This window comes from Cariama cristata, unplaced genomic scaffold (genome assembly GCF_000690535.1).
Source record: "Cariama cristata isolate BGI_N322 unplaced genomic scaffold, ASM69053v1 scaffold37821, whole genome shotgun sequence".
Lineage (NCBI taxonomy): Eukaryota > Metazoa > Chordata > Aves > Cariamiformes > Cariamidae > Cariama > Cariama cristata.
In genome coordinates this window covers 22325-49773 of record NW_009598358.1, presented here as the reverse complement: position 1 = coordinate 49773, position 27449 = coordinate 22325, and the positions used below count along the sequence as shown (strand labels likewise).

General features: G+C 42.7%; 1 protein-coding gene across 2 annotated transcripts; it reads left to right on the top strand.

Moving 5' to 3' along the window:
- Positions 1-621: 621 nt before the first annotated feature.
- Positions 622-19140, top strand: SMAD3 (SMAD family member 3). Of its 2 annotated transcripts, none has more exons than XM_009709228.1 (8): positions 622-811; positions 1691-1825; positions 2519-2593; positions 4446-4496; positions 11126-11338; positions 12717-12854; positions 15253-15397; positions 18804-19140. In XM_009709228.1, exons 1-8 carry the CDS (start codon positions 727-729, stop codon positions 18925-18927), a joined length of 966 nt encoding a protein of 321 aa, XP_009707530.1. In that variant the 5' UTR covers positions 622-726; the 3' UTR covers positions 18928-19140. The 2 variants fall into 2 exon arrangements, with proteins under 2 accessions (XP_009707530.1, XP_009707529.1); XM_009709227.1 differs by having other exon boundaries at positions 1691-1830; positions 2521-2593.
- The last annotated feature ends 8309 nt before the right edge of the window (positions 19141-27449 follow it).

The following is a 27449-nucleotide window of genomic DNA, read 5'->3' as shown; positions in this document are numbered from 1 at the left end:
CTGCAGTTTGGAAAACAAAACTGCTTGTTTGTAATGTTTATGAACACTGTTTAAAGAAAAGGTATCTATATCAACTTTGGATGATTTTGTCACAATGGAAATTCATGTCTCTCTGTATTTTAGAAGTCCAGCTTTATTAGCACATATTTTAAGATGTAGTACCTGTACATGCACAGCATAAATTGTTGAAAGCTGTGCAAATGGCTTGTTTGTTAGGACACACATACATGCTTAAGAAGTACCACTAAATTGATGTATTCTTACTTGCTGTAGCTCTTGTCTCTGCCTTCAAATTAACCTCTTTTCAGAAAACTAATCAATCCAGAGCAGGGCTGTTCTATAAAACAGATAATTTACAGTTTTCAGAGATAACTTCTTGGCCTGAAGACTGGGACCGGAACACCTCCTTGGAGCTCTGTCTCAGCGGGTTTTCGTGACTAGCACCTTTTGGGATTGTGTCAGGACACAGAGTTGGCTGGGCAGCCTATGCTTTGAGCTTTTTTTGTCTGCAGTGTTCACATCAGGTTCCCCTGCACAGCGTTCGATGGGATGCGGTCGGTACTACACATGTATTACTGCCAGTCTAAATTGCTGTCGTCTTTGTGTTCTGACTGCAGATCATTAGATGGCCGGCTGCAAGTATCTCACCGGAAAGGCCTTCCCCATGTGATCTACTGCCGGCTGTGGCGGTGGCCAGACCTTCATAGCCACCATGAGCTGCGTGCCATGGAGATGTGCGAGTATGCCTTTAACATGAAGAAGGATGAAGTCTGCGTGAATCCTTATCATTACCAAAGAGTGGAAACCCCAGGTACTGCTGGCCCTATGTGCGGATACCTCAGTGTCTTGGTACCAGCATAAGGGATTTATAAGTGCATTTCAAAATTGAATAAAGCAGCAGGCGTAGGGTTTTAAAACCAAAGTGTATCTATTATTAATGGTAATCTCTTACTGTACGCAGTAGAATAATTTATGAATCTACACTCCGGGGGGAAATACCATTTTAAATCGACAAAATCCAAGTCCAGCAGGTTGTATTGTTGCCAGGTTCTTAATGTGGCATTGTGTGCATGTAAACAACTCACACATGTAGGAGATACAAATATGAACTATGGCAGTGTTCTATGCATCCCTAACCGTTGCTATTAAATGAAGGATAAACTTACTGTGAAGTTGAAGTGGATCTAAGAATAGCTCCCAACACAACTGAACTTCCTGTTCTGAAGTCTCCTCCTGCCTCTGAAAGAGACTTTCATCTGGAACTGCGATACTTCTGCTGCGTGTCGGTACAAATCTGCAGAACCAGTCTGGATGTTTATGCTAATCCTGCCTTACGGTTTCATTTTATGTGAAATTTATTCCTTTTCAACTATGTGGTATAACTTCTCTTAAATCATTTTTCAAGAAGACCTGTTTCTTTGCCTTATAACAGGCAGACAGAGTAGGTGTGTTCAGATAAGGACGTATCCCATCCCCAGCTGAGATATGTTAAGAATAGCATCTTCAACTGCTGCTGTTATTTCAGAAGCAAGTATCAAATTGTGTCCCTTAATTAGCGACTTTGGTGTTGCAAGTATTTAAGGGTGTTACTCCAAACTGGTTTCTCTTCATTTTCTAGGGTTTCAGTCATTTTATTTTAAAGCTGTTAACGTTGCTGTTCTGGGTTTTTTTTTCTTTTCCATTTGTGCAGTGTTACCTCCAGTGCTGGTGCCTCGGCACACAGAGATCCCAGCTGAGTTCCCGCCGTTAGACGATTATAGTCATTCTATTCCAGAGAACACTAACTTCCCAGCAGGTATCGAGCCACAGAGCAACTACATTCCAGGTACCGTATATCTTCCATGTAGCGAGCAGAGGGAAACGGGTCATATTGCACAGTGAATCGTGTCTCTGTATGCCAGCCTGGATGACTGGAAAGTCTTTCTTTCCATCATCACTATGAAGTTAAGGAGTGGGAACCTATACAAAAATAGATGAAAGCTGTAAATGTAGACACACAACAGTGCTGTTTATAGTTTTGTTTTCTTTAAACTCACCTCTTCAGTAGTACGTACTCAGTTTATTGTGGAATCTAAAGCTGAATGTTCCCTTAACAAGTTTAGATTGGAATGAAATTCAACCATTTTAATTTGAGTAAAACTCTCTAAATTTCTGACGGAATTGAACTCTTCTATTTATGTATCTCTTTTACAAGCAATTTACACATTATTTGCATGGACAAGCTATGCAGCTGCACACCAGGGGAGGAAAAATATGTGGACAGAAAACTGTCTAGATGGCTTAAAGTTTTATGGGACTGAAAATCCAGATTTTTCTGTTTCCCCCCTCCTTTGTTATTCACAAATATGCTATGCCTATCATTCTGGTTGTGCCAGCTCCTCCTCTCAGCAGCTTGAGGAAGAAAAGTAATAAAAAAGAAATTTAGCTCCTTGTGAATAACAAAGTAAATGGTTTTGGTGTTCAAAATCCAGACTTTGCATCCAGTTGCAATGACAGTATGATCATTTTATACTTCTAGAGACACCTCCTCCAGGCTATTTGAGTGAGGATGGAGAAACTAGTGACCACCAGATGAACCCCAGCATGGATGCAGGTAAGTCATCTTTTGCCATTTGCTGCAGCTTTCTAGGTCGTATCAGAGACTCTTGTAAAAGTTTTTCTTTGGAGCACTGCAGATCAGATGGTGGTTTGAGGTATTTTATCCCTGTAGGAGTGCAAATGTAGCCTGACATCTCACATAAAGCACAGGGCTGTATGTTTTAGAGCTGCTGGTGAAAGGTACAGCATGTTCCTATTGTCGCCAACATCCATCATTAGATACTGCTAAGCAGGAGCTTGAAATAGTCAAAACACATCTAAGGATGACAGTTAGTGTTGTATTTGTGTCCATGCTTCTGTATGCACGTGAAAATTTTGCACATAGCTGGCACTTTCCTGCAGAGGCATTTTTCTGATTGTTTGGTTGCTTACATCCTGAAATGTCCAGTTTAACTATACTTCAAATGATCACTAGGAGATTTGTTTTTAAATGGGTTTATCATTTAGCGGATATATCCCAAAGAAAGTTGAAAGTCTGGGTTCTGTCTCATTGCCAAGAAAATATGTAACAAGGTTTAGAATGAACAGCCTTAGTGTTCATGCTAACCTGTATCAACACTAAAATTAAACACGCAGGTCTCATCTTTCTGGGAGTAACTTGACAGACATTCTGGGAGTTTAAGGCATCTTGTTGATCTGAGTGGTGTCACTGCTTGTGAGTAAGAACCTCTGAATCAGACTCCAAATTCATAAAATGTTTGCTTGAAAAGCAAAAACATGTCCTTAGTTAGAAGGGCTGATGCTTTACAAGAGGGGTATGCAAATACATGGCACTTACATAAAGACAGACATGCAGAATCTAATTAATGCAAATACTACATACAATTATCTTGGTTTCTGTGCCTATCTTCAGCCGTAGAGCGTATATGGGGTTCTAAAAGAGGGATGACTGATTTGCAGTCTTTCACCACAGTTATACAGATGGAGGAAGGCAGTGTGGGTTTGTTTGTCTACATCAAATATAAGCCTGTTGACACAATCCGTTTTAGTGTATACAATTATTGGTAATGTGGTTGGCATGTGGAATGTATGTATGGCTTTTTGGAAAATGGACTGGAACAGGATTGGCCTGGAATATGCTATAAATACCCAGTTTATGTTCAAATGCTGTATCGCTTCCTTCAGATGTCATGGACTTCCCTCTTTATAGAAAAAAACCCACATTTTAAAGAAACTAGCCAAACTCAGTGTGAGAGGAAAATAAAAAATGGTCTGTACAATCTGTCTGCATCCATGTGGCATCCAGACACTGTGGAAATTGCTCTGGACATCCAAGTGTAGATATTTGAAATATATGCCCAAAATTTGTGGACCAAATTGAAACGATTGGGGATAAAATAGTGACACTTGTTTGGTCAGATCTGTTTAGCTTGATCCAATACTCCATTTTCCAAACCACAGTAAGATTTGTTGATATAAAGTGGTATGTTTTCGACTGTTATGAGTGAGTATGTTTTGTGCCTGGCAATGTAAAATCCAGCTCTTAAATGCCCAGTGAACTGGTTTTGACTGTAGCTGTCATGATAGTACCTGGAGTTTTGATAACTGCAAGTGAAAGTAAAACAGACAACTACATGCTAAGTTTTGAAAATTAATGGTTAAGCTTAAGTGAATGCATTATAAAGATGCTTAGCAGTATTGCAGATGTAGCAAGTTGATTTAAGTAATAGCATTTGGAAGCTCATGGAAAGAGTAATCGACATGAGAAGCTGCTGGTGTCACAAAATGAGACTTAAGTGGGAAAGTGGATTATCCCTCCAACAGGCCTGGGCAGTGCTGCGGATTTTGTGCAAGTGTTTTTCCTTGTGCAGATGCCATACTAATAATTATATTGTCTTGATTTTCAGGTTCTCCAAACTTATCACCAAACCCTATGTCTCCAGCACACAATAATCTGGGTAAGCATGTGATCTTGAGAACTGTGTGTAATTACAGTCAAGATAGTGACATTTTAATGATGATGTTTATTTCTTGAGGTTGCGCACTTTTGATGAGGTTGTTGATGTTCCTTTCCGCTAATCCTCTTTACTGTGATAACAGTGGTTCATAGTAACTCTATATGAAATACAGAAATCTGAACTTACATCAGAGTGTTAAATAAAAAACCAAGAAATGCTGGCAGGCAAATACCAGAAAGAATGAGTGAAGGACTGCAGCAAAAATACACTTGTTTGATTACATGAGTTTGCAAGGAATATGTCTGTCTGTTTTGCTGGTGGTTTTGTGTTCTTATAGTTTTAAAGGACACAGACTGAGGTTAAATTTTGTCTCCTGGAAAGTTACTTTGTAAATTTGTAGTGCCTACTGGTCTCTTTTACAATATACCAGAGCACCTTGCAATTTTTTTTATATTTATTAACTTGGTGTTGCATCCATTATAGGGCAAATGCTGCTATCCACATATTGTGGACAAGGGGCTGAGGTTCAGAGGAACAGAGTTGCCTGCACTGCTTGGTCAGCTCAGGCAATCATCTGCTTCAGTGGAGAGCAGCAAATGCATTACATCCTCACGTAAACCCAGCTCAGGAGCAAACCCACGTCCCCAGCAGAGCAAGTGTGCAGTTACGCAGCACAGATGGGCATGGCCTTGAGGGTTTGGGTGACAGTGGCTGGGGACTCCTAACAAAACTACGAGTGCTGGGATGGTGTCAGACTCACAGGGTAAGTCTACCTGAGGGGCATCCCTAGACTGCACAGGGATAAAGCAGCCCAGAGCCCTCGGGTCCCAGTCTCCTAAACCACTGGAACAACTGATGGACCAGGTGTGTAAGTTATTATAGTATGAAACAGAGCATGGTCTGAGCAGAGCAACGTGGAGGAGGCTACTTGGTTGGTGTGCGGTTAGAGAGTCCAAATAAATAGACAGAGGGTAGGAATGCTAGCGTGGAAGAGGTGCAGCTGTCCCAGACAACCTTACTTGAGCATCAGCGGTGTTTGTGGGGTCTTATGCTCAAACGAGCCTGGAGGAATGTTGTTGGTGAGATGCACAAGCCAGAGATGCACTGTGGGATTTTTCTGACCGCCCAGCCAGTTGGTTTACTTCAAGTAAACTCAAGTTATACTGCAATCTTGAGTTGTCTTCCCCCTACCTAACTCCATCCTGCGCACCAGGAAGACAGTCCAGCCCTAAGTGCAGTCCTGGACCACTGATGTCATTGATTCATTCCATAACCTGTAGATAGTAAATAGGAGGAAAGCTGAAGAAGAAGGAATAGCAGTTGAACAGGGCCTTTACCTTTGAGATACTATTAGAGGTTTTGTGGCTATCTCTGAACCTGTTTCTTCTCAAATAGCTCTGCCCTTTATTTTCATACCTACAGACATAAAAGCTCTGATCTTCATCAGTTTGAGCTCTTACCCTAGTTGAAATTGCTCTCAACGGTCGCTCATAAAAAGCACTCATAGCTCTGGCTAGCTGCAGGATCAGTTCTCTAAATGTTCATTAAGCCAGCAGACAGAGGCCACTTGAGATTACTCTTGAATAACCATAGCCATAAAGTTTACATATGCTTTTAATCCTGGCACAGAGTACTTTGACACTGCTCCAAAATTTGTCAGTGATTGGCTGACTTGTGGATGTCTTGGGCTGTTGAAGAGAGGATTTCTTTTCTCTTCTCTCCTTTACCTCGCCCCCCGCCCCCCCCTTTTTTTTTAAGCATGGGATATATTGCCACAGTGCCACTAAATTTTTATTTGCTTTAACTGTTAAAGCCTAAGAAGAGGATACATGGCTGACTTCTTTTTATTTCCTTTTTTCTTTTTTTGTTTGAATCCATTATTCTCCAGTGTGCTGTCTAGGACTTGATGAGAATTTCTAGCAATTTTTTTCAGCCTGAAAATAAAAAGCCAATTACATGTAACAAAACCAACCTGGCAAGTTGACTGTGGCATCTGCCTTACATAAGGAAAAAAGGAGTTTCTAGGAAAGAGGCCCCAGTGCATATCCTTTCTAACAAGGACACTGGTTATTAGTACATGCTGCTCAGCTGATGGGCCTGTCAGATGTCTAATGTGCTGTCTGGTGACAAAAACTAAACAGGAGCAGGTGAAGCTGGTTAACCACAAGGAATCTCTTTGTAGTCTAAGGAGCAGACATCAGAAAAGCATTGTAACTTCCCAACATTAAAAAGATACCTTTAAGTTTTGCAAACCAAACATTTATTGCTCTTAGGCAAGAGCTTCCACAAATTAAGATCTTCTTGTCTCTTTTAAAAATTTTATTGTAAAGTTTTGCATGTGAGGAAGCTACAAAATAATAAATGAAATGGCATGTAGGTGAGCAACTCTTAAAACTGTCAAATGACAAAACTGTTATCTTCTGTACCTTGTAGATGCCATATCTAAAGTAAGGAACTGCTTATAGTAGTGTAAATGAAAACCCCAGCAGCCCTTCAGACCTTCAGCCTGATGGTCTCTGCAGCCCAGAAAGGGGTTGCACAGGCTGTGAGAGCAGAACTTCTTTCCAGCTTTGCAGGTTCTCTCTCCCATTAGAAGTTAGTGGGTGGCTGGTGGCCTGCAGTGCTCCTGCTTTTGCTGTGCTGTATAATTCTGTGGATAAGCAGAACACTGCAGTGTCTAGGGCTGTACTTTGATCTGCAGAAGTTTAATCAGGCTTTCTCTGTATGTTCGTTAAGAAAATTGAATAGAAATTTAAAAAAACACAAGAGTGTGCAATGAGGAAAATTATCAGCAAGCTTTCAGCAGCGGAGTGTGGTGGGTTTTTGCAGTTTTGCTGTTAAGAAAATAATGTCACAGTATTGATGTCCATTTATTTGACCAGAACTACCTGAAGCTTTTAAGACAGTTTACTTTGTGTAAGCTGAACTTTGCACTTAAATCCCATGGCCGTATTCCAGAGAATTACAAAGGCAATAAACTAGCATGAGGCAAACCAACTAGGACGATAAAAGCAAGGTTTGTTTGAGGTGTAATGTATGTATTTCAGCATAAAGCTGTAGGACTATAATACGAGGTTGAAGGAACTTAGGGAGTTTCATCTTTCCATTCACAGGCACAAAAGTGTTGCAAGGTAACATATTGGGAATTTTTTTTTTTTTATCTCCTTTCACCTTGTGCATTTGATTTGGAAGTATTCTAGTTTTGGTCCAAAATTTCAGTTGTCAAATTTTCAGTAGTCAAACATAAGCTTTAAATGGAAGTTGTAGATATCCAGTGATCTCTTCTGTATTACTGAAACATGAACTGGAGAAAATACAGAGAACAACCAAAATGAAAGGAGAGTTGCCAGCATTATGTGGACATTGGGAATGAAGTCAGGGAGTTGACGCTGGCCGAGGGCCAAGCCTGCGGTTGCATGCATATTGTTATTTTGGAGCGAGGCAGTCCCTTGGCGTACAGGAAATCCATTGTCAGTGTTTGCTCCGCAAAAGACTTGACGCAAAAGCTGTAAGTGAAGTAAGCACATACCCTACGGTCAAATCCATCAGTAACATAAACCTCTGTTACTCTCTGTGTTGAAACACTATTTCCAAAAGCAGTGAAAAGACGGCGCTTCTCAAAGTACAGAGGGGAAGGGAGCGTGCGTACCTATTTATCTTTCCATTTCTGAGGAGGGAGTTAGAATTAATGTGGCTGCAACTAAAACAGTTGGATAACATATATCAGTAACTTCTGATACACATTGTGTATCAAATGCATTAACTGAAACTAGGATAACAACCACTCTTATGCTTAGAGCACACAGTCAAGAGTGCAAAGCAGCCAGCAGAGGTTTGTTCCTCCACAGCTGAACAGATAGTACTTTCATTGTGTAGGGGTAATGCAAAATGGGTAGCATCCGAATACTCAGTGAAATAGTTGTGAAAGCAAAGCTGTAGCAAGTCAAGGTTGAGATTGTATGGAGATGATTCAGGCAGGATTTGCTTGGGTTTAATGCATCATGTTTTAGTTGACTGTGTACCCCCTCAGGATCCTTTGACTTTAGCAGAGCTACATTCTTTTACTTTTCCCCAAACAATAAATCCATAAATTGAAAATGAATATTCAGGACAGCTCTAACACAAGAGGAAACTTGCCCATCCCATGACAGCTTAAGCTGAAGCCTAAGACCACAAATCACAGGAGAAAGCAGCATCATTAAAAGCTTGGTTGCATATTTTAGAGACAAGTTTTTCTTCAACGTAGGATTTGTTGGTTTGTGTCTTTCCTCAAGCTGCAAATAAGCCGGAAATAAAAATTCTGTACATCCTTCAGTGGGGAATCCACAGTTCCCTTGAATTGCAACCAAGCGGAGGTGGTTTCTGAAGGAAAGGACCACGAAACCATAGACAGCAATACAACCTTCAGTGTTTTTATAACTTGAATAGTACCGATCTGAGGACATTACTTAAGGATTGACAAAAGTAGATTTTTCTGGAGCTGAGCAGCCTTTCAATTAGAAAGGCACTTGCTGTGGAATAAGAGCACAGTCATGTGGAACGCAATCTGTTTCCTTAAGTGAGTGGACATAACTTAAAAGAATCTGATTAGTGCTAGTATTTGCTGTCCCTCTATACGAATTGCACTGGAGTCACGTGAAGCCGAGAGTCAGTTACGATGTGTACAGATTACTGCTGCAGGCCACAACTGCTAATTGGTGAAATGAGGCTGATATTGCAGAAATATGCCTGATGTGGCAGTTTCCAGTGGGACAACCACATATGTCGTACAAGAGAAAAAGGCAGGGACAGTAAATTTGCATGACCTCTGAATGTGTTCAGTATCATCTGTGCATATCAGGAGAGGGGCTTGCTTTAAGCTATAAAACTGTTGAAAATGTGATGAAGCAGGTATGCTTACCAGATACCTTTAATTAATGTTCAGTTGAGCTGCATTCTGTTAGCTTTTGTTTTGAGCATTAGGTCCTTTTCCGTAAGAGGAAGACATGCTTTTTCTTTGGTGGGTGTAATGTGTGGAGGAGAGCAGGAACATCAGGCTTTGCTTGATAGAGCATTTTTCTTTAGGATAATACAATTATGGAAAGAGAGAGACTGTGAAAGAAGCTGGGAATGGGTATAAGCTCCAAAATTCTCAGACTTTGAAGACCTGCTAAGGATTACCTGCTAAGGATGCACTTTTATCCAATTCTTCATTTGCTTTCAGCAAAGCTTGTAACAAAGCAGAAACCAAAGTTTTTTTTCTGATTATTAGCTACTTTGGGAACTCACTCACCACAGTAATGGCGAGGAAACCAGCATGTCTTTTGGCTGAAGCCAGGCTGCTTCAACCTGTTCCTAAAGCTTACGGAGTAACAGCAGGTTACAGATGAGAAATGACTCTCAAACCCCTGTAGAGACACTCTCTTCAGTGTGAGAGGAGGCCTGTAAAAGAGTAAAAACCTGTCTTTGATTTTTTTGGAGCTGATCTCTTAAGCCCCAGATTCGCCTAAGCCTTGCAAGAGCAACAGATGGGAAAGCCTATGGAAAAACCTGGTTTTTGCTGCTTGACGTTAACTCTTTGGCCAGATGGGAAGCTGTCCTGTTCTGCTTTTAAGCACCGTTTGAATGGGGATGAAGTGATAAACTGAGGGGAGTACTGGAGGGAATTCTTCTCTTTTATTTCTTGCATCGAATGTGGGGAATAGAGCACTTATCGATTAGGTTAGTCTGCGTTTCACTTCCTCCACTCAGCAGATTCCTGGCTTGCAGAAGGACTGGGCACCATCTAGTGCAGTATTTCCAAGAATATTTGACTTGAACCTTCCTCTGCTAAAATTGCGTTGGCTTCAGCGGGAGCAGTTAGATCATTCCATGACATTTGCATGTCCCACCTTTCATGCATATGAAGTATTGTCTTCCTGAGACTGCCTCAGCCTCGGTCTGCTCGTGAACTTTGGTCCTTTCGCTTTGGTTCACAGGCCGAGTCAAACCGTAACCCCAATAAAAGAGATGTACCATCACCTATTGGGGAAATTAATTTTCTTTCGATAATTTGAGACCAAGTGAGGTGGAAGAAACTATCTAATTTTTAGATCGCTTTGTTGGCACTATTACATACAATTTGGTGCATGTTGCAGACAACTGTACTGTGTCATGAGTGTCAGAGAGACCTTAACAGAGTCAGTAAGAACGAAAGTTGGACTTGCTGGCTACTCAGCACAAGTGCACAGCATTAGGGTTCTGGAGGCCTGTGTTATTGAAAGCAGGTTTGTGGTTTGCTCTTTCTAAGCTTTTCTGTTTCTTCCTCTTTTGTCCTTTTCTCTTTTTAGTGTACTGGCTACCTAAAAGTGATCCTAAGCTGAGTTTATTTTTTAAATTTTCTCCAAGTATGAAGATAGTTAAGTGACACCCCACTTGCTAAGTGACTAATATCTTTGACTATTTGTGATTGTTTCATGTGCCAAAAGCTTCAGGGGTGATGTAACTTTCTAGCTGCGGTCCATTAAAATCTGTCAAGTAATTAAAGTTTAGTGGTTAAAGTGAGCCCAAGGAATAAAGCAGAACAATATTTCAAAACTGTCGCTTTTTTTTTTCACCCCTCTTTCCCCTCCTGAGGGCCTGTGACTCATTTTGCTTTTTATTTTGTGCAGATCTGCAGCCCGTTACCTACTGCGAGCCAGCTTTCTGGTGCTCGATATCCTACTATGAACTCAACCAGCGAGTGGGAGAGACTTTCCACGCCTCTCAGCCCTCTATGACCGTGGATGGTTTCACTGACCCATCTAATTCTGAACGTTTCTGCCTTGGTTTACTGTCTAACGTGAACAGAAATGCAGCAGTGGAACTCACAAGACGACACATTGGTAATTTCTATTTCCTTATTTTAGTCAGCATCTTTCAAGGTGGAAGGTGGAGACCTGCAGGTAAAGCTTTTTATTTAGCTAATCAGTGTGCAGCTTGGTCAGTTTTAGAACACTGCAATGTTTGAATATCCATGGTGTTTTAGAAGACTAGTCTTCCATAAAAGAACACTAATTTTATTTTTTTCATAAAAGTATAATAAAAAAATGCACTCAGGAACACTAAAATTGCTGCATATAATAAAGACAGAATTTAAATTTTTACATGTGCTTTTCTGTATTTGGATGGATGTTAGTGATAATCTTGTGTATTCCTTTTCTGTCCTGCACTATTTTATTTTCTAACTGACTGTTCTTTTATAAATGGAAACTTAGTTCCTTGATTTTAATCTCAATTTCCACTTTTCCTACTGATACTGCAAGGTAACGTTCAATTTTTTTTTCAGTTAAACTTGCACAAAATAGAATATCCCAAACTTATGCAATTTTAATAAAAGGCAAAATTGCTTGAGCTTTGCTGTGTTTTCTGCTGACTTCTGTCAAAAACGAATGTGCTTTTTGTCCTGATTTTGCTCACCTTTATACCCTTTCCTGAGCAGTAAACATATAGGAGGTTATTTCCTTACTTGTTTCTAAAATAATTTCTAGCACCAAAAAAGGCCCAACCTCCCAAAACCCACCAAGATTCAGAAATCAGTCTTTAAATCCATCAGGCTCCTTATGCTTTATGGAAGAAAGAAAGCAAGATGTTCAAACAGGAATGTAAGACGACAGCAAATGTTTATTTGAGCCACAAAGATGTATTCCTGAAATTTGTTTCTTTATTGACTGAGATTTTAATAATTGGTGTAAACTCCTACGGGAAATGTATGTTTGTCCTTGTATACAATGTGATCTCAAGCAAAAGGCAATGATTTGAAAACGTTGTATAATTTAATTCCAAATCACTAAGTAAATAAACCAACAGTTGTATCCAGCTGCCATAACTTTCAGAAAAGGTTGAAAACTGTATGTTAACTGATAGAACATTCATATGGAAAATATCAGACACACGTATGTTTGGAGTAAGCAGGCTATGAGGTGGTAAATTTATGCAGTCCAGGCTGTGATTGACAGTGGGGCCGGAGAGTGTGATTCTGACTTTATAAATTGGTCCTCCTGCCTTCCTCAGCTTAACTCGCTGACAGAGCAGATTTATTGCTCCCTAATGGGAGTACCCAGCGGGCCAAAAGAGGTGGTTTTCATTTTCCATCATTCATCGTTTAGCTGCTTGTTGAGAGTTGTCTCACGCAGAGGTTGTCTACATGTCTACCAGCTCCTCCTGCAGATTTTGCAGATGGTTGTTCTAAGCTAAACCAAAACTATGCCTTGTGTTTCCTAGGAAGAGGAGTAAGGCTCTACTACATTGGTGGCGAGGTGTTTGCCGAGTGCCTTAGCGACAGTGCCATTTTTGTCCAGTCTCCTAATTGCAATCAACGCTATGGCTGGCACCCAGCAACAGTTTGCAAGATTCCACCAGGTAAGGAAGTACGCCTTATCTGTGATCCTACGTGGGCGTCACCTTTTGCAAATGGGGACTTGCCCTGGAAAGCGAGCTCTTTGTCAAGGTAGGCATGGATTTGCTGACCTCCATTCTTGACAATAATCGGAAACTTTTACCCTATTATAAGCAACTTGGTGACCCGAGCAGACAGCATTTTTTGTTTTTAATAGCATAAATGATGAAGGTACTGATAACGGAAGCTACTATGTATGCTGCAACAGTTGTTTGCACTACATACAAGTAGGAAGAAACAATACTTCAGGATCTAAGCAGAACTAAGAGCAGAATCTGCCACTTGTTCCGTGCAGTGTTTTATCAGTCCAGTATTGTATTGTAATTATCTGATAGTCATGTTTATAATTTTATTTGTACCTTTTAAGTAAGGGAGTATAACGTAAGAAATTTTTCTTAACTTAGATGCACTCATAAAAGATTTCAATTGTTACTTTTTTCTGTTCTGTAGTAAAACTTCCTCCCTGCTTTGTGAATTAGTTTTATTCTAGAGAAATTGCATTTGCAGGCACCTTGTTCTGGTTACAGCAAAAGTATGTCTAAAGAATGCTGAAAAATTATAAGATAATTTATTGCATCTATCTAGAAAGAGAATACTTTTTTTGTCAGATAAATGTAAAAGAGCTAGTATGAGAGGTTGCCATTCGAAAGGGAATTTAGCTATTTAGCTAGGCTTACAAAAGCTAATTTTTTTACAGTTAGAAGTATGTATATATTTAAAACCCAACCTTTTTTGTTTAGAAATATTTGAATAAAGATTCTCTTTCTTTTGAGAAGAGATCCATACACTGCAAGCTCTGGCCCATCTTAATGGGTTTCCTTTCTCAGATGCTTAGGAAGCAGCTGCCAGTGTTGCAAACATGACTTAATTCTCCAGCCACATCACAAGAGTCCACCCCGGCTGGAGTCAATATCTGAAGACATAAACAACCCACATTTCCGCTGTAGATTCATCTAAGGCACATTTTTTGGACTCCAGCTCTCCCCACTTTTGCCACAGTCTTTGGCTGCCTTCTCAGACTCATCTTCAAGTCTTTGCTGGGTTTGAAGTAGTTCCTTCATTCTCTTGTTGACAAGATCAAGTCGTACCCACTCCTCCCAAGCACAGTCGTGGAGAGAACTGTTCCCATCCAGTCCTGAAGTCTGAACAGCTTGGCAGTCTGATCCTGATCAAGTTTTTTTGCTTTCCTTGCCATAGCTCTTTCTCTGTGCTCAACTTGGCCCTGATGCTCTCACCCTCCTTATTTTCCCCCCTTAGACTGCAATAGGCCTGGCATGGCTTCCCTTCAAACTCCCTGCAAGACACACAGCTCTTGGGCTGTGCTTTTCTATGGTCACAAAAATGGGTAGTTGTTTCTGCAGCTGCTGAGCTGTTGTTGCATGCGGTTACGCTTTGCTATATGCAGTTCGACCCAAAACAGATGACAGTGTGAGTCCAGCCCAAGAGAGTAGGCTCAGAAGTGATTTTAGAAAAATACAATTCATCACAGTCCAAATGGTTGTTTTTCAGACTTGGCCCATATGTAATCCCAAATGAGCATTATTTGCGTGCCAAGTTTCAGAGTTTAACTTGTTTATGGTTATCTGGGAGAAAGCAAGCATAGCAACACTTTTTCAAAGAGTTGTGTATTTATTTATTTATTTATTTATTTAAATGATGAAGGATGTTGTTGTATTTCACCTTTATCGCCTAAAAACAGTTGAATAAGTTGTTCTCAGTCTTTTTGCTGGGACTAAACATTGGGGAAAAACTCCAGTTTTAAAGGAAAATTCTTTGGCATATGATAGCTAAATTTAAGAGAGGATTATAGCAGAAGCAGCTCTGCTACCAGCCTTTTTAACCCTGATAACCGGTTTCTGGCTTGCCAGAGCAGTTTCACTTCAGAACTTCTCCATTACTTCTGCTGACAGTCACCATGTAAATCCAACACCAGTGAGCGCCTATTTTTAGCCTCTGCATTCCTTTCTTTCAGGCCCCATAGCGATTGCCGTTGTTAACTGTTACAGTCATAGGCTTTTAAATTACAATATGAGGGAAATGATTGTAAAGGAGATAGTAGGAGGTTCCACAAGAGGATCTCAAGTCTGGTGTCGTAGATGGCAATCTGCTGTGTGGGCACTAGCATTTATCATTCTCTGTCCTGTAACGTAGTTTTCTTCCTTTTCAGCATATGAACTGTGGAAATGTGGCAACCTTGATTCCTTTTTCTGCAATGCTGTGTTTAAACAATCTGTGTATAGTATCACATGGTCTGAGGGTATGGGAAAGCAGCATTGAGTTTCTTTCCATCCTCAGAAAGAAATGGATTTCTTAATCTGGTTAAGCTAATGCCTCGTTCTTGTCACATTCTTTTTTTCACAGGATGTAACTTGAAGATTTTTAACAACCAGGAATTCGCCGCTCTCCTGGCTCAGTCTGTAAATCAGGGCTTCGAAGCTGTGTATCAGCTGACCAGAATGTGCACGATTCGAATGAGCTTTGTCAAGGGATGGGGAGCAGAATACAGGTCAGACCTTTTGAACAAAACTTTGCAGTGTGCTTGTCATTGCCACCCCTGTATTTCACAGCCTAGGGTAGTGTTCTGCAAAGCTTCTTTACTCAGCTTTTAAGACAGGGGGAATTAACGCAGTGTCTCTTCAGTAATGCAGATAGGTTGTAATTGTTGGGAATGTGTTGATCTTGTCTCTTGGTTTTCCTATCTTATTTCTATAAAACATACGTCACGTGATATACCTGGAAGACCACGTGCATTTGGTCAGTGTTGTACAAACCAAGAGCTTTACCTGAAGCACAGTAGATAAGATGGCCTGTGTAGGAACTATGACATTTTTTTCTTAAAATTAGATGTATATTTGATAGTTTGAGTGTCTTATGACTACAGTTATCAGGACAGGATCAGTGAGAGTGCTTCCTAATAGATATGGGTTGGGTTTGATGCTTCATTTATCAGGGACTAATGGGCTTAAAATAAAAGCAGATTGGCTTGAAAATTTATATTTGGAAGAACTGTTAGAGTTGCTGCAAAACTATAGTTAAATCTCCTCATCCTTTCCTTGGTGCTTGTCGTAGGGCAGATGCTTAAATGTGACTGGAGGCAGTGGGAGAAAGAGAGTTACTATTTTTCCCAGTGAATATTGAGGATAAAAAAAGGAGATGCAGTAGGGTCTGATGTTTAGGATCAATGATGTGGTTATTCTGACAACATGGGGACAGTGCAGACAGTGCAAAGGAGGGAGTACTCCATAGCTTGTGGTGCTGTTGCTCTATTGCATTAGCAAGCAAATGTCCCTGAGTAGCAAGGGGAGTGAAATCAGTGTTTAATAGTACAAGTAGGGGAGACGAAATCCATTGGAAAATGAATGTCGGTTTATGAGAGAGAAAGCTGGCAAGGATTGAAGCCAAATGTGATTTTGAAATACTTGACTGTGTACCCTTTAAATCTGTGGCCTTATTTGAAAATCTGGGGGCAGTCCCTGCCTCCCGGAGCAGCAAGGCTGTCTGCCCGTGCTCCCCTTGCACGGCTGCCTGCAGCAGACGGGGGAGATGCCATAGTATCAGCTGGAGCCTGAGCCCTGCACGTTACTCTCCCACTTTCTTCATTTCTCCAGATGTTTGGAGTCCATTTTGTTTTGAAATTGTCCTGCACCCAGGCCAGAGCATTTCAGCCCTGGCTCGTAGCCACAGCTCATAATGAGATCCAGATGAGCATGACTTACGGAAAGTCAACTATCTCATTAGAGTATTGTAGTCAGTGAAACCCTACGCTCACGCCGACCACGCCGAAGCTGCTCTCTTGCTCCTTCATTTCCTTGCCACAAAATACTACATCTGATTGCCTTTGTCAGAGCACGTTTATTTATTGAACTGATTCATATATGAAAACGTTAGTGTGGGAGCGGCATCCAGAGCACTGTTCCAGTGATTTCTGGTTCAGCTGCTTAGCCTTTTGAGCAGTCTCATTGGTGGGGTGTTTAGTGCTGGGGTGTGCCAGGGATTTGGTGGAGGGAAGGGGGGAGAAGTGAATTGCATAAGCAGCCTGCGATACAGAGGTTCTCCTCGGTCCAGCGAGAGCCCGCTGGAGCAAGCTGAAGGCATGGAGAGCTTTGAGGGTTTGCCTTTCTGAAAGGCTGGAGCCAATGTGTTGGTCATCCAGATGGGAAGGCAGAATGACGTTTGCTGTGACAGAGTCGCAGAGGGCAGAAGTGCGACAGTCCCGTGGGTAGCGGGGTTCTGTACAGTGTTGCTGGGACAGTTGTGGGACTGCTCAGTGTTAGGCTGGTTTCAGGCAGCAAAGGGGAATGCTCTGTGTTACGTTAAGGGAGACCAGTTTTTGCTGGGACCTGAGGGGTTTGTATGCTTCTCCGAAGCTGACAGAGCGAGAGGTGCTCTGCTCTCCCTGTGCTGCGGTCCTCCTGCCCAAACAGCTCACGAGACGCCCTTTAATGCAAACCACTTACCATTAAGTCACTGTATTAGGACCAGCCCTGCCCGTACGCCCACTCTTGGGGCATGGCCTGGCCTGCCAGCTCTGGTCAGCCGCGCCTGAGCTGGGAATGGGTGGGGTGCCTTCGGGGAGCTGCTGCCATTTTCAGTTCAGAGGATGAGAGATACAGATTCATCAACAGAACGGGTTACAGCCCTTGGCCGAAGCTCTGCAGAGCCCTACCCTGAGCTCCGCTTTTTTACCCTGGCGGTGGGAGCGCAGGGCAGTCTCATGGTCCCCTTTTCAGCAGCGGTTTCTCCCTAGCCCCCCCCGGACTTTGGCGTCTCCCTCCCACAAACAGACTCCAAGGACAGCTTCTGTGGGAAATGAGAGTGTAAAACAAGGCTGTTTCCAGGCTATTTCTCTCTCTTCATAATCTTCCTCCTCCACAGCAGCTGTCTCTGCCTCTCTGCCTGGAACGAGACTTAGGCCATCTCTCAGTAGAGGAGGGAGAGCCCCTTGCCCTGTGCCTTGGCCTCTCTTCCCTCCCTTTCCTCCCCATCTCTTCCTGCTTTACCATCTGGAGACGCTCCATGGGGTCTGGCCTCAGAGAGAATAACAGAGAGGGGGAAGGTGCTTTGTGGCAGGGGGAAGTAGGAGCATGGTGTGCGCTGACCCAGCAAGGCATCCCCCTCTGCTCTCTGGCCACAGCCGCCAACTCCGGAGGGATTTTAAAACACATGGTTTAACACCATGTTTCTGCTTTTCTGATAGGTTTTGCAACTTTTTACACTCTGCAGCATTTCTGCTTCTTTTGAGGCAGCTGATCAAACGCAAATCTGTTGGAGTGCCCCATACACAGCGTGTGTAGCGTAGGGTTCAGACCTCCAGCGTGTCCTCCCAGGCTGTGCGAAAAGGATGCTCAGCGGCAGCTCTGGCCACACCAGGGAGAGAGAGGGCTCCACGGGGGAGTCTGAGTGGTGATCTCTCTCCATCACTTCCACATCCTGCTCAAACATAAAGATATGGTGAAAAGAGAGTACCCTTGTCTTACGCATAGAGAAATTTAACGTATTTGGTAAACTGCTTATGTTGCTATCTGATTAAAAGAGGCAAGGTCTGCAAAATAAAACTGAAGAATTTTGCTTAGATAAACACCTTCCTTTCTCTTCAGGGAATCAGATGCTGCCTGTTTGTCAGGAATCTGAGTAGTAAATAGGTTATAGAGTGAGTTGCTCCTTTGGGATCATAAGAAATGTAAAGAGAAAAGGTGTAGGGTTTTTAAAAGAAGTTGGCAGCATAGGCCAAAAGCGTGTTATAGAGGAGAGAGACATTCCTTTGGCCCCACATGCAAGACTATTGTCTAAGCAGGAAAGAATGCTTCAGTAGCTGTAAAACCTTTTCACATTTGTAAAGTTTTGTAAGTCACATTTACGTTCTTTTTTTTTTTCTTCTCTCACTCCTTTCCCCAACCCCTTCTTTCTCGTAGGCGGCAGACTGTGACCAGTACTCCCTGCTGGATTGAACTGCATCTTAACGGGCCTTTGCAGTGGCTGGACAAGGTCCTCACACAAATGGGCTCCCCGAGTATTCGTTGTTCCAGTGTCTCCTAAGGAAACATCTCCTGGGGGTGGGTGGGGGGAACAAAGACTCTGGAAAATGGAATTGGCCTAACCCTTAGCAAAATGCATAGTGCATAGTAAACAAATTCCCAGTTACTGAAGTGATGAGGAAAAAAAAAATCTGCTAAAAAAAAAAAGTGGGTTTTGTTTTCTTTTTTTTTTTTTTTAACCTAAATACCCATTGAAGCCACTTCCACTGAAACTGTTAGCACTTTGGTTACAATGCCATGGGCCATTGCAGTTAGAATTTGAAGCTGAAGTTTATCATGACAAAAAAAAATGGACTTTGCTTCAGCAGAGAGAAGCCAGTGCTCTGCCTCAGGCCGCGTTGCGCCTGTCTGGCCGCTCGCTCTGCGCTGTTGTGAACATGCAGGAGCCGCTGACGGCTCAGAGGAGACTTTCTGTTTGCCTCGCACAACTCCAGGCTCGTGTCACGCCGCATCTCCAAAAAGCCAGATACCGTGGGATTTTGAGATGACTCTTGCTCATGCGTTCCTGTCGCCATCCACCTGATCCACACCCGTCTTCCCTGGGACTGCAGCAGTAGAGGGGAAAAGGAAGCATTTAAAGCACACACAAGAACTAATTCCCCCAGTAATGTTCCCAAAAGGAATGAATTTCCCACGCTGGACTACTAATGAGGAGGCAGAGACTTGCTTCATGCCTGAGGGGTGCAGCCGATACCCCGATGGTCTCAGACTGGATTGACGTGAAGCAAAAGGCCAAACTTAAGGCCCCTTCTGATAGTGCTGCAGCAACTTTTGACTTGAGCTGCTCGCAGACAGACATTTGTCATGTGGGGAGCTCTGGCTGGCTAAGTTAGCCTTCGTTATTGTGCAGTCTATTTGCATTAACTCCAGAAAGTTTGTATTTTATTTTCTCAGTATGTTGAATGGTATCTGCCACTTCTGAAGTCTTAGGGGCTTAGGGAATGCAGTGTCCAGGTCTGCTCTAGTGATGGAAGTGAACAGGCCCTTGCTGCCTTTTTCAGAGTATGAAATTTAACAGGTTATCCCATGCTGTCACATGTGACTGCGCATGAACCAGGACATCTCAGACACAACCCCCCTCTGTTTAAAACTTATTTCAGCTGATTAAAATGCTCTGAGATGTGCTTTTGCCTGGAGAAATTGGGAGAGTGTGTATCTACTTGTATTATAAAATGTTCATTTTAAACATACATGTTCCAGACTGCTTAATATTTTTTTTTTCCCTGCAGCAACTGTCATGGCAAACAACTTCTTCCACAACTGGAAAAAAAAACCCTTAGCACTTGTTTTTATGGTTCGCATTTGCCAAATAAGTCACATAACTTTGTCAGTGCTATCCAGTTACCTGTTTCTTTATATCTGCATTGAGTATCATATGCATTTGTGCCAAAATATTAGAAGGGGGAGGGGACAAAGCGATAAATCAGTTTCCTATGGAAATCTTTTTTTTAAATTTTTTTTTCCATATACAAAAGACAGAAGCTAGATCTGGCTCTGGGAAGGACAGACTGGGACAGACTTTACAACGGTTTATGTTAAGGCTTTAGTCCTGCAAAGTTTTGTGCTCCCAGATGCGAACGTGAGCAGCCCCACTGAGCTCAGTGGAAGTTTTCCTGCGTGCCGGGTTAAGGTTTGCAGCTTCAGAGCTCCCTGGTAACGGGGTACTGAGGTGTAACAGCGTTTCCAACCCTTGTCGGGAATGTCCGTGTACCTGCCGCTCTGCTCTGTAGAGAGAGGCTTTTCCGATGTGCTTGTTCCTTTGTTTATCGACCCCGCCACCTGGTTTGAAAAAACCAACGCTTTTGGACCGGAGGCATCGGCAAGGCAGGGTACGAGGTGCCCTGGGTTCGGTGGGCACAGGAACAGGTGACCTGAGAGGCTCGTTCCTGGTGTTTGTTTTAGCAGGCAAATGGAGGGATGCTTTAGAGAGTTTTCTTCCAGAAACAAGAAATGACATTTTCTCTATAAAATTTAAATTCTGAGGCAGACTTTCAGTGGTAGATGCGCTTCTGAATGATACAGGCACTTTTGAATATCCTCTTGCAGAATTTTGACTGGAGCTTTCACTGTGTGACACGGCTTGTATCATAGCGCTGGAGGTTTTCTAGGATTTTTTTTTTTTAAAGTTTTTTAGTTAAATCTCTGATTGCATGGTCTTGTGCAATAAGAGTGTCTGTATAAACTAGTATTTTCTAGCCACTTAAAAAGTAGGTCTGTCTGTCATTGTGGATTGATTTGGCATATGCTTTCAGATACAGGTTTCTGATGTAGTTGCAAACAAAAATTCATCCTGACTTTTGTGGAAGTATTTGACTTGCTGCTTTAGTGAGAGAGGGAAAAAAACCTGTTATGTAAAACGGCCCTGGGTTTCCTCCCTGAGTGTCTTTAAGTCATATTTCCTTATTTTAGTGAACAAACTATTTTCGTTGTCCACATAATCATGGAGGAAGTTGGACTCTGTGGTGCATTGTGCCTTAGTAACAAAAATGACATCTTAAATTCCAGTGTCAGAGAGCTCATTACACGTGACGGTGCATGCAGGAACCGGGCCTGAGCCGGAGGCTACAAGCTGGAATGAACCCTAACTTTAATATCAAGTTTGTACACAGAATCGCCTCCTCAGCCAAACTAAGAATTGGACCTGGATTTCCGCTAAGAACCAGATTTATGTCTTCTGCTTGACAAAGGATAATTAATTGCTAACCGTTATTAATAGATGGCTTTTGAAAAAGAGGATTCAGCTGATGCATAAAAATTTTGGTTTATCTCACCTCATCATCCCTTAAGTAAAATGACTTCAAATGGAAAATGTAGGCTGGTCTAGCAGTACAGTTAGATAAAACTGAGAAGATTATCTCTGCTGAAGTATTAATTTCCTCTCCTTTGTTTGCCTTCTCACTAATTCATAAAAGCTTTATGGTTTCTAAAGTTACCTTATAAAGTCAAACGGAAAGTCCTGTATCATGCAACAAATGAAAAAGCAAAGGTTGGGGAAGGGGTGTGATCCAAGGGACGTTACGGCCGACTTTCCTTCTATGTTGCACAGTTGAAGTGGATTGTAGAGATGAAAGCTAGTTCCCCCGTCAGATCTGAATCGTGCTTAATCGCGCCGTTCGTGTGGACACTAACGAAAGGGAAGAGGTAGCATTGGGCTGTAGGCGATTGCAGACAGCGGTGCCCCAGAGGTGCACGCGGCTGCTGCTTGGTTTTACTTTTTTTCTAAAACTTTATTGAAGTAGCTTTGATATGTAGCACAAATGTATGCAATCAGCCATGCCCTAGCTTAGATTACGTATCTGTACTGGAATATCTTCTTGTTTAATGGTAGTCTTGGCTAGTTTTATCAGGATTTCATACATTTTTGTTACTAGTAGAGAGTCACTAGCAGGAACTTTGACTCTTTTTAATTGGTGTAGCCATACACAAGGGCCTGGCTGCTGGCAGATGATATTGATGGCCCTGTGGTTTTAAATGACTGTGGTGATTTTTTTTTTTTAATTATTATTAATGTATTGAACTGAAATGCAGTTTGTATTTTGTGTTAAGCTTGTCTGAGAAGTAATCCAGTGCTGTCCATTTGATTTAATCGCCAGGAATCAGCATGCGTATGTACAAAGATGGAGAAATCTAATCAGAACAAATTTCCCCAAAGCTCTGGCTACCCCTGTGTGTCATGAAAAGGTGAGGGGTGACCTCTGAGAAGGAGTTAAACAAATTCCTTTCCTCTCCCCTTAAGGATCAGCATAGTTCGAACCATGCAGAGGCCTCCTTTGCAGGGTGAAGAATATTCAGGACTCCACCTCAAGCAGCAAGTACAGACACCCGTGCCCTGTGCTACTTACTAAGTGGAAAAGCGCAAGGAGCAAGAAGAACCCAGCTCAGTGAAGGACTTCAGCCATATCACAAAACATCTGTGAGCCTTCCTAGCTCTCTAAGGTACTGGATAGGTAGGAGGAATGGAATTTCACAAATAAGCTGGTAAGCTAGAATGAGAAATAATTAGTCGCTATATAGTAGTTGATCGAGCGGTATGGTTAAGAAGTTCAGTATATGTTTTTAATTATGTACATGCTTTTGTATTTATGTTGTCTTTCTTGAATATTCAGATGAATCAAATATTTAATTTTTAACAGAAAGGGCAATTAAGGACTCAGAGTATTAAATCCTTCCTATGTTCCTTTCTGATGATTGCTAGAAATGAGGCAGTTACTGATGTGAGAACAAGAGACTCACCTCAGAACGGAGCAACAAACCCCAGCGAATAAAACAGGACAAGGAGCCTTTGCCCGCGTTGCTGTTTTATCTTTCAGCAACAAGTCAGGTTCCCAGATGGACCCTTGAATTGTGCTCTTCACGTCTTTCCCGATTTATGAGGCTTTAAAAAGACAATAGTGTATTACTCCATAAACATTTTGGTTCATCTTACGTTTCCTCCAGTACGTGGATACGAGAGGAGTCTGCACCGGTCTCTGCTGCTGAGATGCGCCTAGTTCCCTCTCCCGATGGAGGCAGCCTACTTTCTTCACGCTAGACTGAACTATTCCCCCTTTGATAGATATGTATGAGCATGTTTGCATTAGCATTTAGATTTTCTTAACCTGAGATTGTATCTTAATGGCTGGTGATGTCACCTACATGCTTTAGCTTGTTAAGCATTATTCACCTATTTTGTTACTAAAGGCCTGTACTATGTATGCCCTCTTATTTCATATGTGAAACTGTAAGTTCTATTTTTGACATTTTAATAAACTTTGATTTGAAAACCGAGGCTCATGAGAAAATAAGTATACTGTAAAAATATATTTAAGGCTACAAATTGAAAGCATTTGGAGCTTTGAAGCATAGATAATTCAGATACCCCAGCATCTTTAGGTATGTATAATGAAGGCTGTTCACGGTAATTTGCGTGAGATCTCAGTTACAGGTAAGATCTTCATTCTTCTTACAGTTTGGAGAGTATTATTCAAGAATTTAAAGTCAGATATAAAAAATACTAAAAAAAATTGCAACTAGTTCACAGGATCACAGACTCGATTTGGTTGGAAGAGACCTCTGGGATCATCGAGTCTAACCTTCGCCCTAACACCCCCACGTCAACCAGACCATGGCACTCAGTGCCACGTCCAGGCTTTTCTTAAAGACCTCCAGGGATGGTGACTCCACCGCCTCCCTGGGCAGCCCATCCCAATGCCTAACCACCCTTTCTTTGAAGAAATGCCTCCTCATGTCTAGCCTGAACTTCCCCTGGCGCAGTTTCAGACGATGCCCTCTTGTCCTTTCTTTTCTTTCAACTAATGCGATTCAAAGGTGAGTAGAAGCGGAGCACTGTGGCTCAAAGGCTTTCTTGTCAAATTGCTGGAAAAGTCAGACATAGCTGAACATTCACTCTTTGCCCGCTATACTAAACCGTAGCTGTACTTTCACCATACAGCTGTGAATTCGGAAACTCCATCATCAGAAGTGAAGGAGCTGCAGTGGAGCATTTCCTGCTTTGTCCTCAGTCTTGTCATAAGGCAGACCCTAAAATACCTCTGGTGTGTCTGTGTTGAGGAATTGAAGTCCCGTGCTGAGGACGTGTGTTAAACCTCTCGGTTGTTCACTCCTGCAGAACAGATGAAGACCAGAACATGGTCTCCAGTCCACAGTGCGTCACTGATAACGGTGTTCAGTTAATGCTCATGGAACAGCGCAGGTTCTGGTCCAGCTCCGTAGTGTTCATCCAGTCGATGTGTTACCGTACTGAAAAACATGACTTCTCTCAGACCTGGTTTAAAGGTTCCCCCTGGTTTAAGTGATCAACTCTGAGAAATGCTGGCTGGAAGAGACTACTGGAGGTCTCTAGTCCAACCTCATGCTTGATCCAAGACTGTTGCCAACACTGGATCAGATCAGCTGGGCTTTTGTCCAGATAAATCTTAAAGAAAAATCTCAAAGAACAGAGATTCTACCCACCTCCTCCCCAGACAAGCTGTTCCATGGCTGCATTATGTTCCTAGTGGAAAAGTTCTCCCATCTTCATCTCCCAGGCTGTATTTTTGGCTATTACTCCTTGTTATACTAGGTTTCTCAAGTCTACGGTCTCCCTTTGCAGCGGTGATGCTGCTCCTCCCTGCCACTCAAGGAGACACTTGCCATAGGCAGAAATTAAAACAGTAGCAAACTTGAAGAGTGGCGGCTGCCGGGTGGTGGAGTCCTTCGCACCCACCCTGGTGAGGTGTAGAGAACCGGATGCCACGGACGTGTCCCCGCTGCTCTTGTCACTGCTGGGACTGCGCCTGGGGGTGACGCGGGGCCGTGAAACGTTGGGCGAAGCAGCTGTTTCAACAGAAGGCAGGTAGTCCGGTCAGGTGCCATAGGGGGGGAAAAAACACAGACACGCTGGCCTGCCGCTGGCCTCAGAGAGGGCATTCTCCAAACAGCATTGCTAACTACGCCAAGGCACGCCATGATCTAATTCTGTGAACTCCTAACGTTCCTCCTAGGGTTTCACTGAAATTCAGATTATTTTTTTGGGGGTTGTTTTTCCTGACAGGGGATTTATGAGAACACTTTTTCCACTCGGTTTTCCAACAATGTGGTAATAAAAGGGTCTCGTCCAGGTTTTGTAGTGGGGTTGCCAAAACTCAAGTGCGATGTAGTAAATCAGCTCCAAGCTGCAAGTTCTGCTAGTTGTCACCTGAATGGATCGTGGATTTCAGTATCACAATCTTCTCATCTGCACTAAAAATGGGACGCTGAAGCAAAATACAGGTTTGATAACAAATGAAAAGTCTCAAAAGCCTTAGCCAAAAAAAGAAAACAAAGAGCGAATCGACATTGCACGGAGGTTTCAGTTCAGGCAGGAAAGTCTCCTTGCAAGTGTCGTCCCCAAGACTGCGGCCCGGCTTGTACAGCAATGCCTAGACACCAGACCAGGACTGGGAATGCCCTACCCGCCACCCGTTATTCTGAAACCCGGGGAGCAGGGGGCTCTGGTTTTACACTTGCTACGGCTGATTCTGGATCGAAGTTTTAAACCTTTCCTTTTTTTGGGGGGAGGGCTATAATCTACTAATTGTGGGTGTTTAGAACAAAGTTTCCACGAGTCCAAAACAGTCATCCATTTTTGTTTGAGATACACATTAGTGTTATTGTAGACAAGTAACATTTTCTCCTTCTAATAAGTAATTAAACACAACATTTCTGTGGCCTTTAGTCAGAGGTGGCAGTTCACTAGCAAACAGTGGCATACTTGGAGTTTGTCAGTTTAATTCTATACTCGATTTGTAACAATCTAGCAACTACTTTAATCACAAAAAGAAACGCAAACTGAACTGGCTGCAGAGGAAGCCAGGACTTGGCCGCAGAAGCCTTACGGACTGTTTCATATAGGTAATGAAATCAAGAGCAGCCAGTGTAACAAAAGCGCCTTTTCTCAAGTCAGAAGAGCAGCGGTATTGCAACGAAAACCCTCTAAACTCAGGATATGGCACGTTTTGGCTGTATTTAGGGATGGATTAGTAAAACCACCCAACCTGAAGGCAAAAGAAGACTGAGCCATGTTTGTACGAGATACAGAGTCGTAGCTAACTACCGACTACATTTCTCTAAGGTCCTCAAACTCTTAACTCACTTCCACGAATGCTCCTTTGGATTAGAACGTGCCGCCATCCAAGCAAACGCTGGTGGAGAGATACAGAGGATTGCGCTTCTCTGCCTGTGGAGCAGAGACTTTCCAACAGAGCAGCTTGTCTGCTGCTTTTGGAGGAGGGAGGTTATCGTCCGAAACGCGCTAAACCAGATCTAAGGGCACTGGGTTAAACCAAGCGCAGCGGGCTGCACGTGTGGGCGTGGGGAGAGACGGGCGCTGGGGACACCTTCCCCAGAGCACGGCCCGTGCCACTGGGAGCGCAGGCTGTGCCTCATCGTGTCGCTCCTCAGAGGCTCTTCGGTGATGACGGCACCGGTGCTCCGAAGGTCAACAGCTGCCTCCAGCGTGGAGCAATAGGAAGACGACGTTTTCGTGCCATTTGATTTCTTCGCCGTCTTTCACACGCTCCGTTTCTGTTTGTCGTTACATCCCCCGCTCCGTTACTCTCTTGCCACCAGCCGCTCGCGTGGACCCCAGGGAAAACAAACTCCGGGCACCCCAACGGGAAATGTGTAGGCTGACGGGAGCCTTGGAAGTTTAACTCACTACAGTGTGTTTTCATGAGATTCAGTGATCGTTGTGCCACAGCTAACGCTGGAATTGCAATTTCTTCCGTTCTGTTTAGTTTAAAGGTCTCCCGCAGCCTTTGGAGTGTTTCCTGTGACCCTTTTCAGATGCGCTTTGCTAACGCAGATGCAAGAACTTCCCTTTGAGCTTTCCTGCAAAGAGCACAGCCAGAAACCGACACTTGCCATTTTCACTGAAGCATCATCATGTTTTCCTTCAGAACTGTGTCTTAAAATTCATTTCCTGTGTATCTAGATGCTCTTGTGACCATCTTCACCTAGGAAAAGCCACTACCTCTAGCCACAGTGCACTGACTTAACTGCAGA

Bases quoted from the DNA above. Each gene is read 5' to 3' on its own strand.
- SMAD3 (XM_009709227.1), top strand. From the start codon at position 727: ATGGAGATGTGCGAGTATGCCTTTAACATGAAGAAGGATGAAGTCTGC. The intron at 812-1,690 runs GTACTGCTGGCC...CCATTTGTGCAG, and splicing joins CCAAAGAGTGGAAACCCCAG to TGTTACCTCCAGTGCTGGTG. The intron at 1,831-2,520 runs GTATATCTTCCA...ATACTTCTAGAG, and splicing joins GCAACTACATTCCAGGTACC to ACACCTCCTCCAGGCTATTT.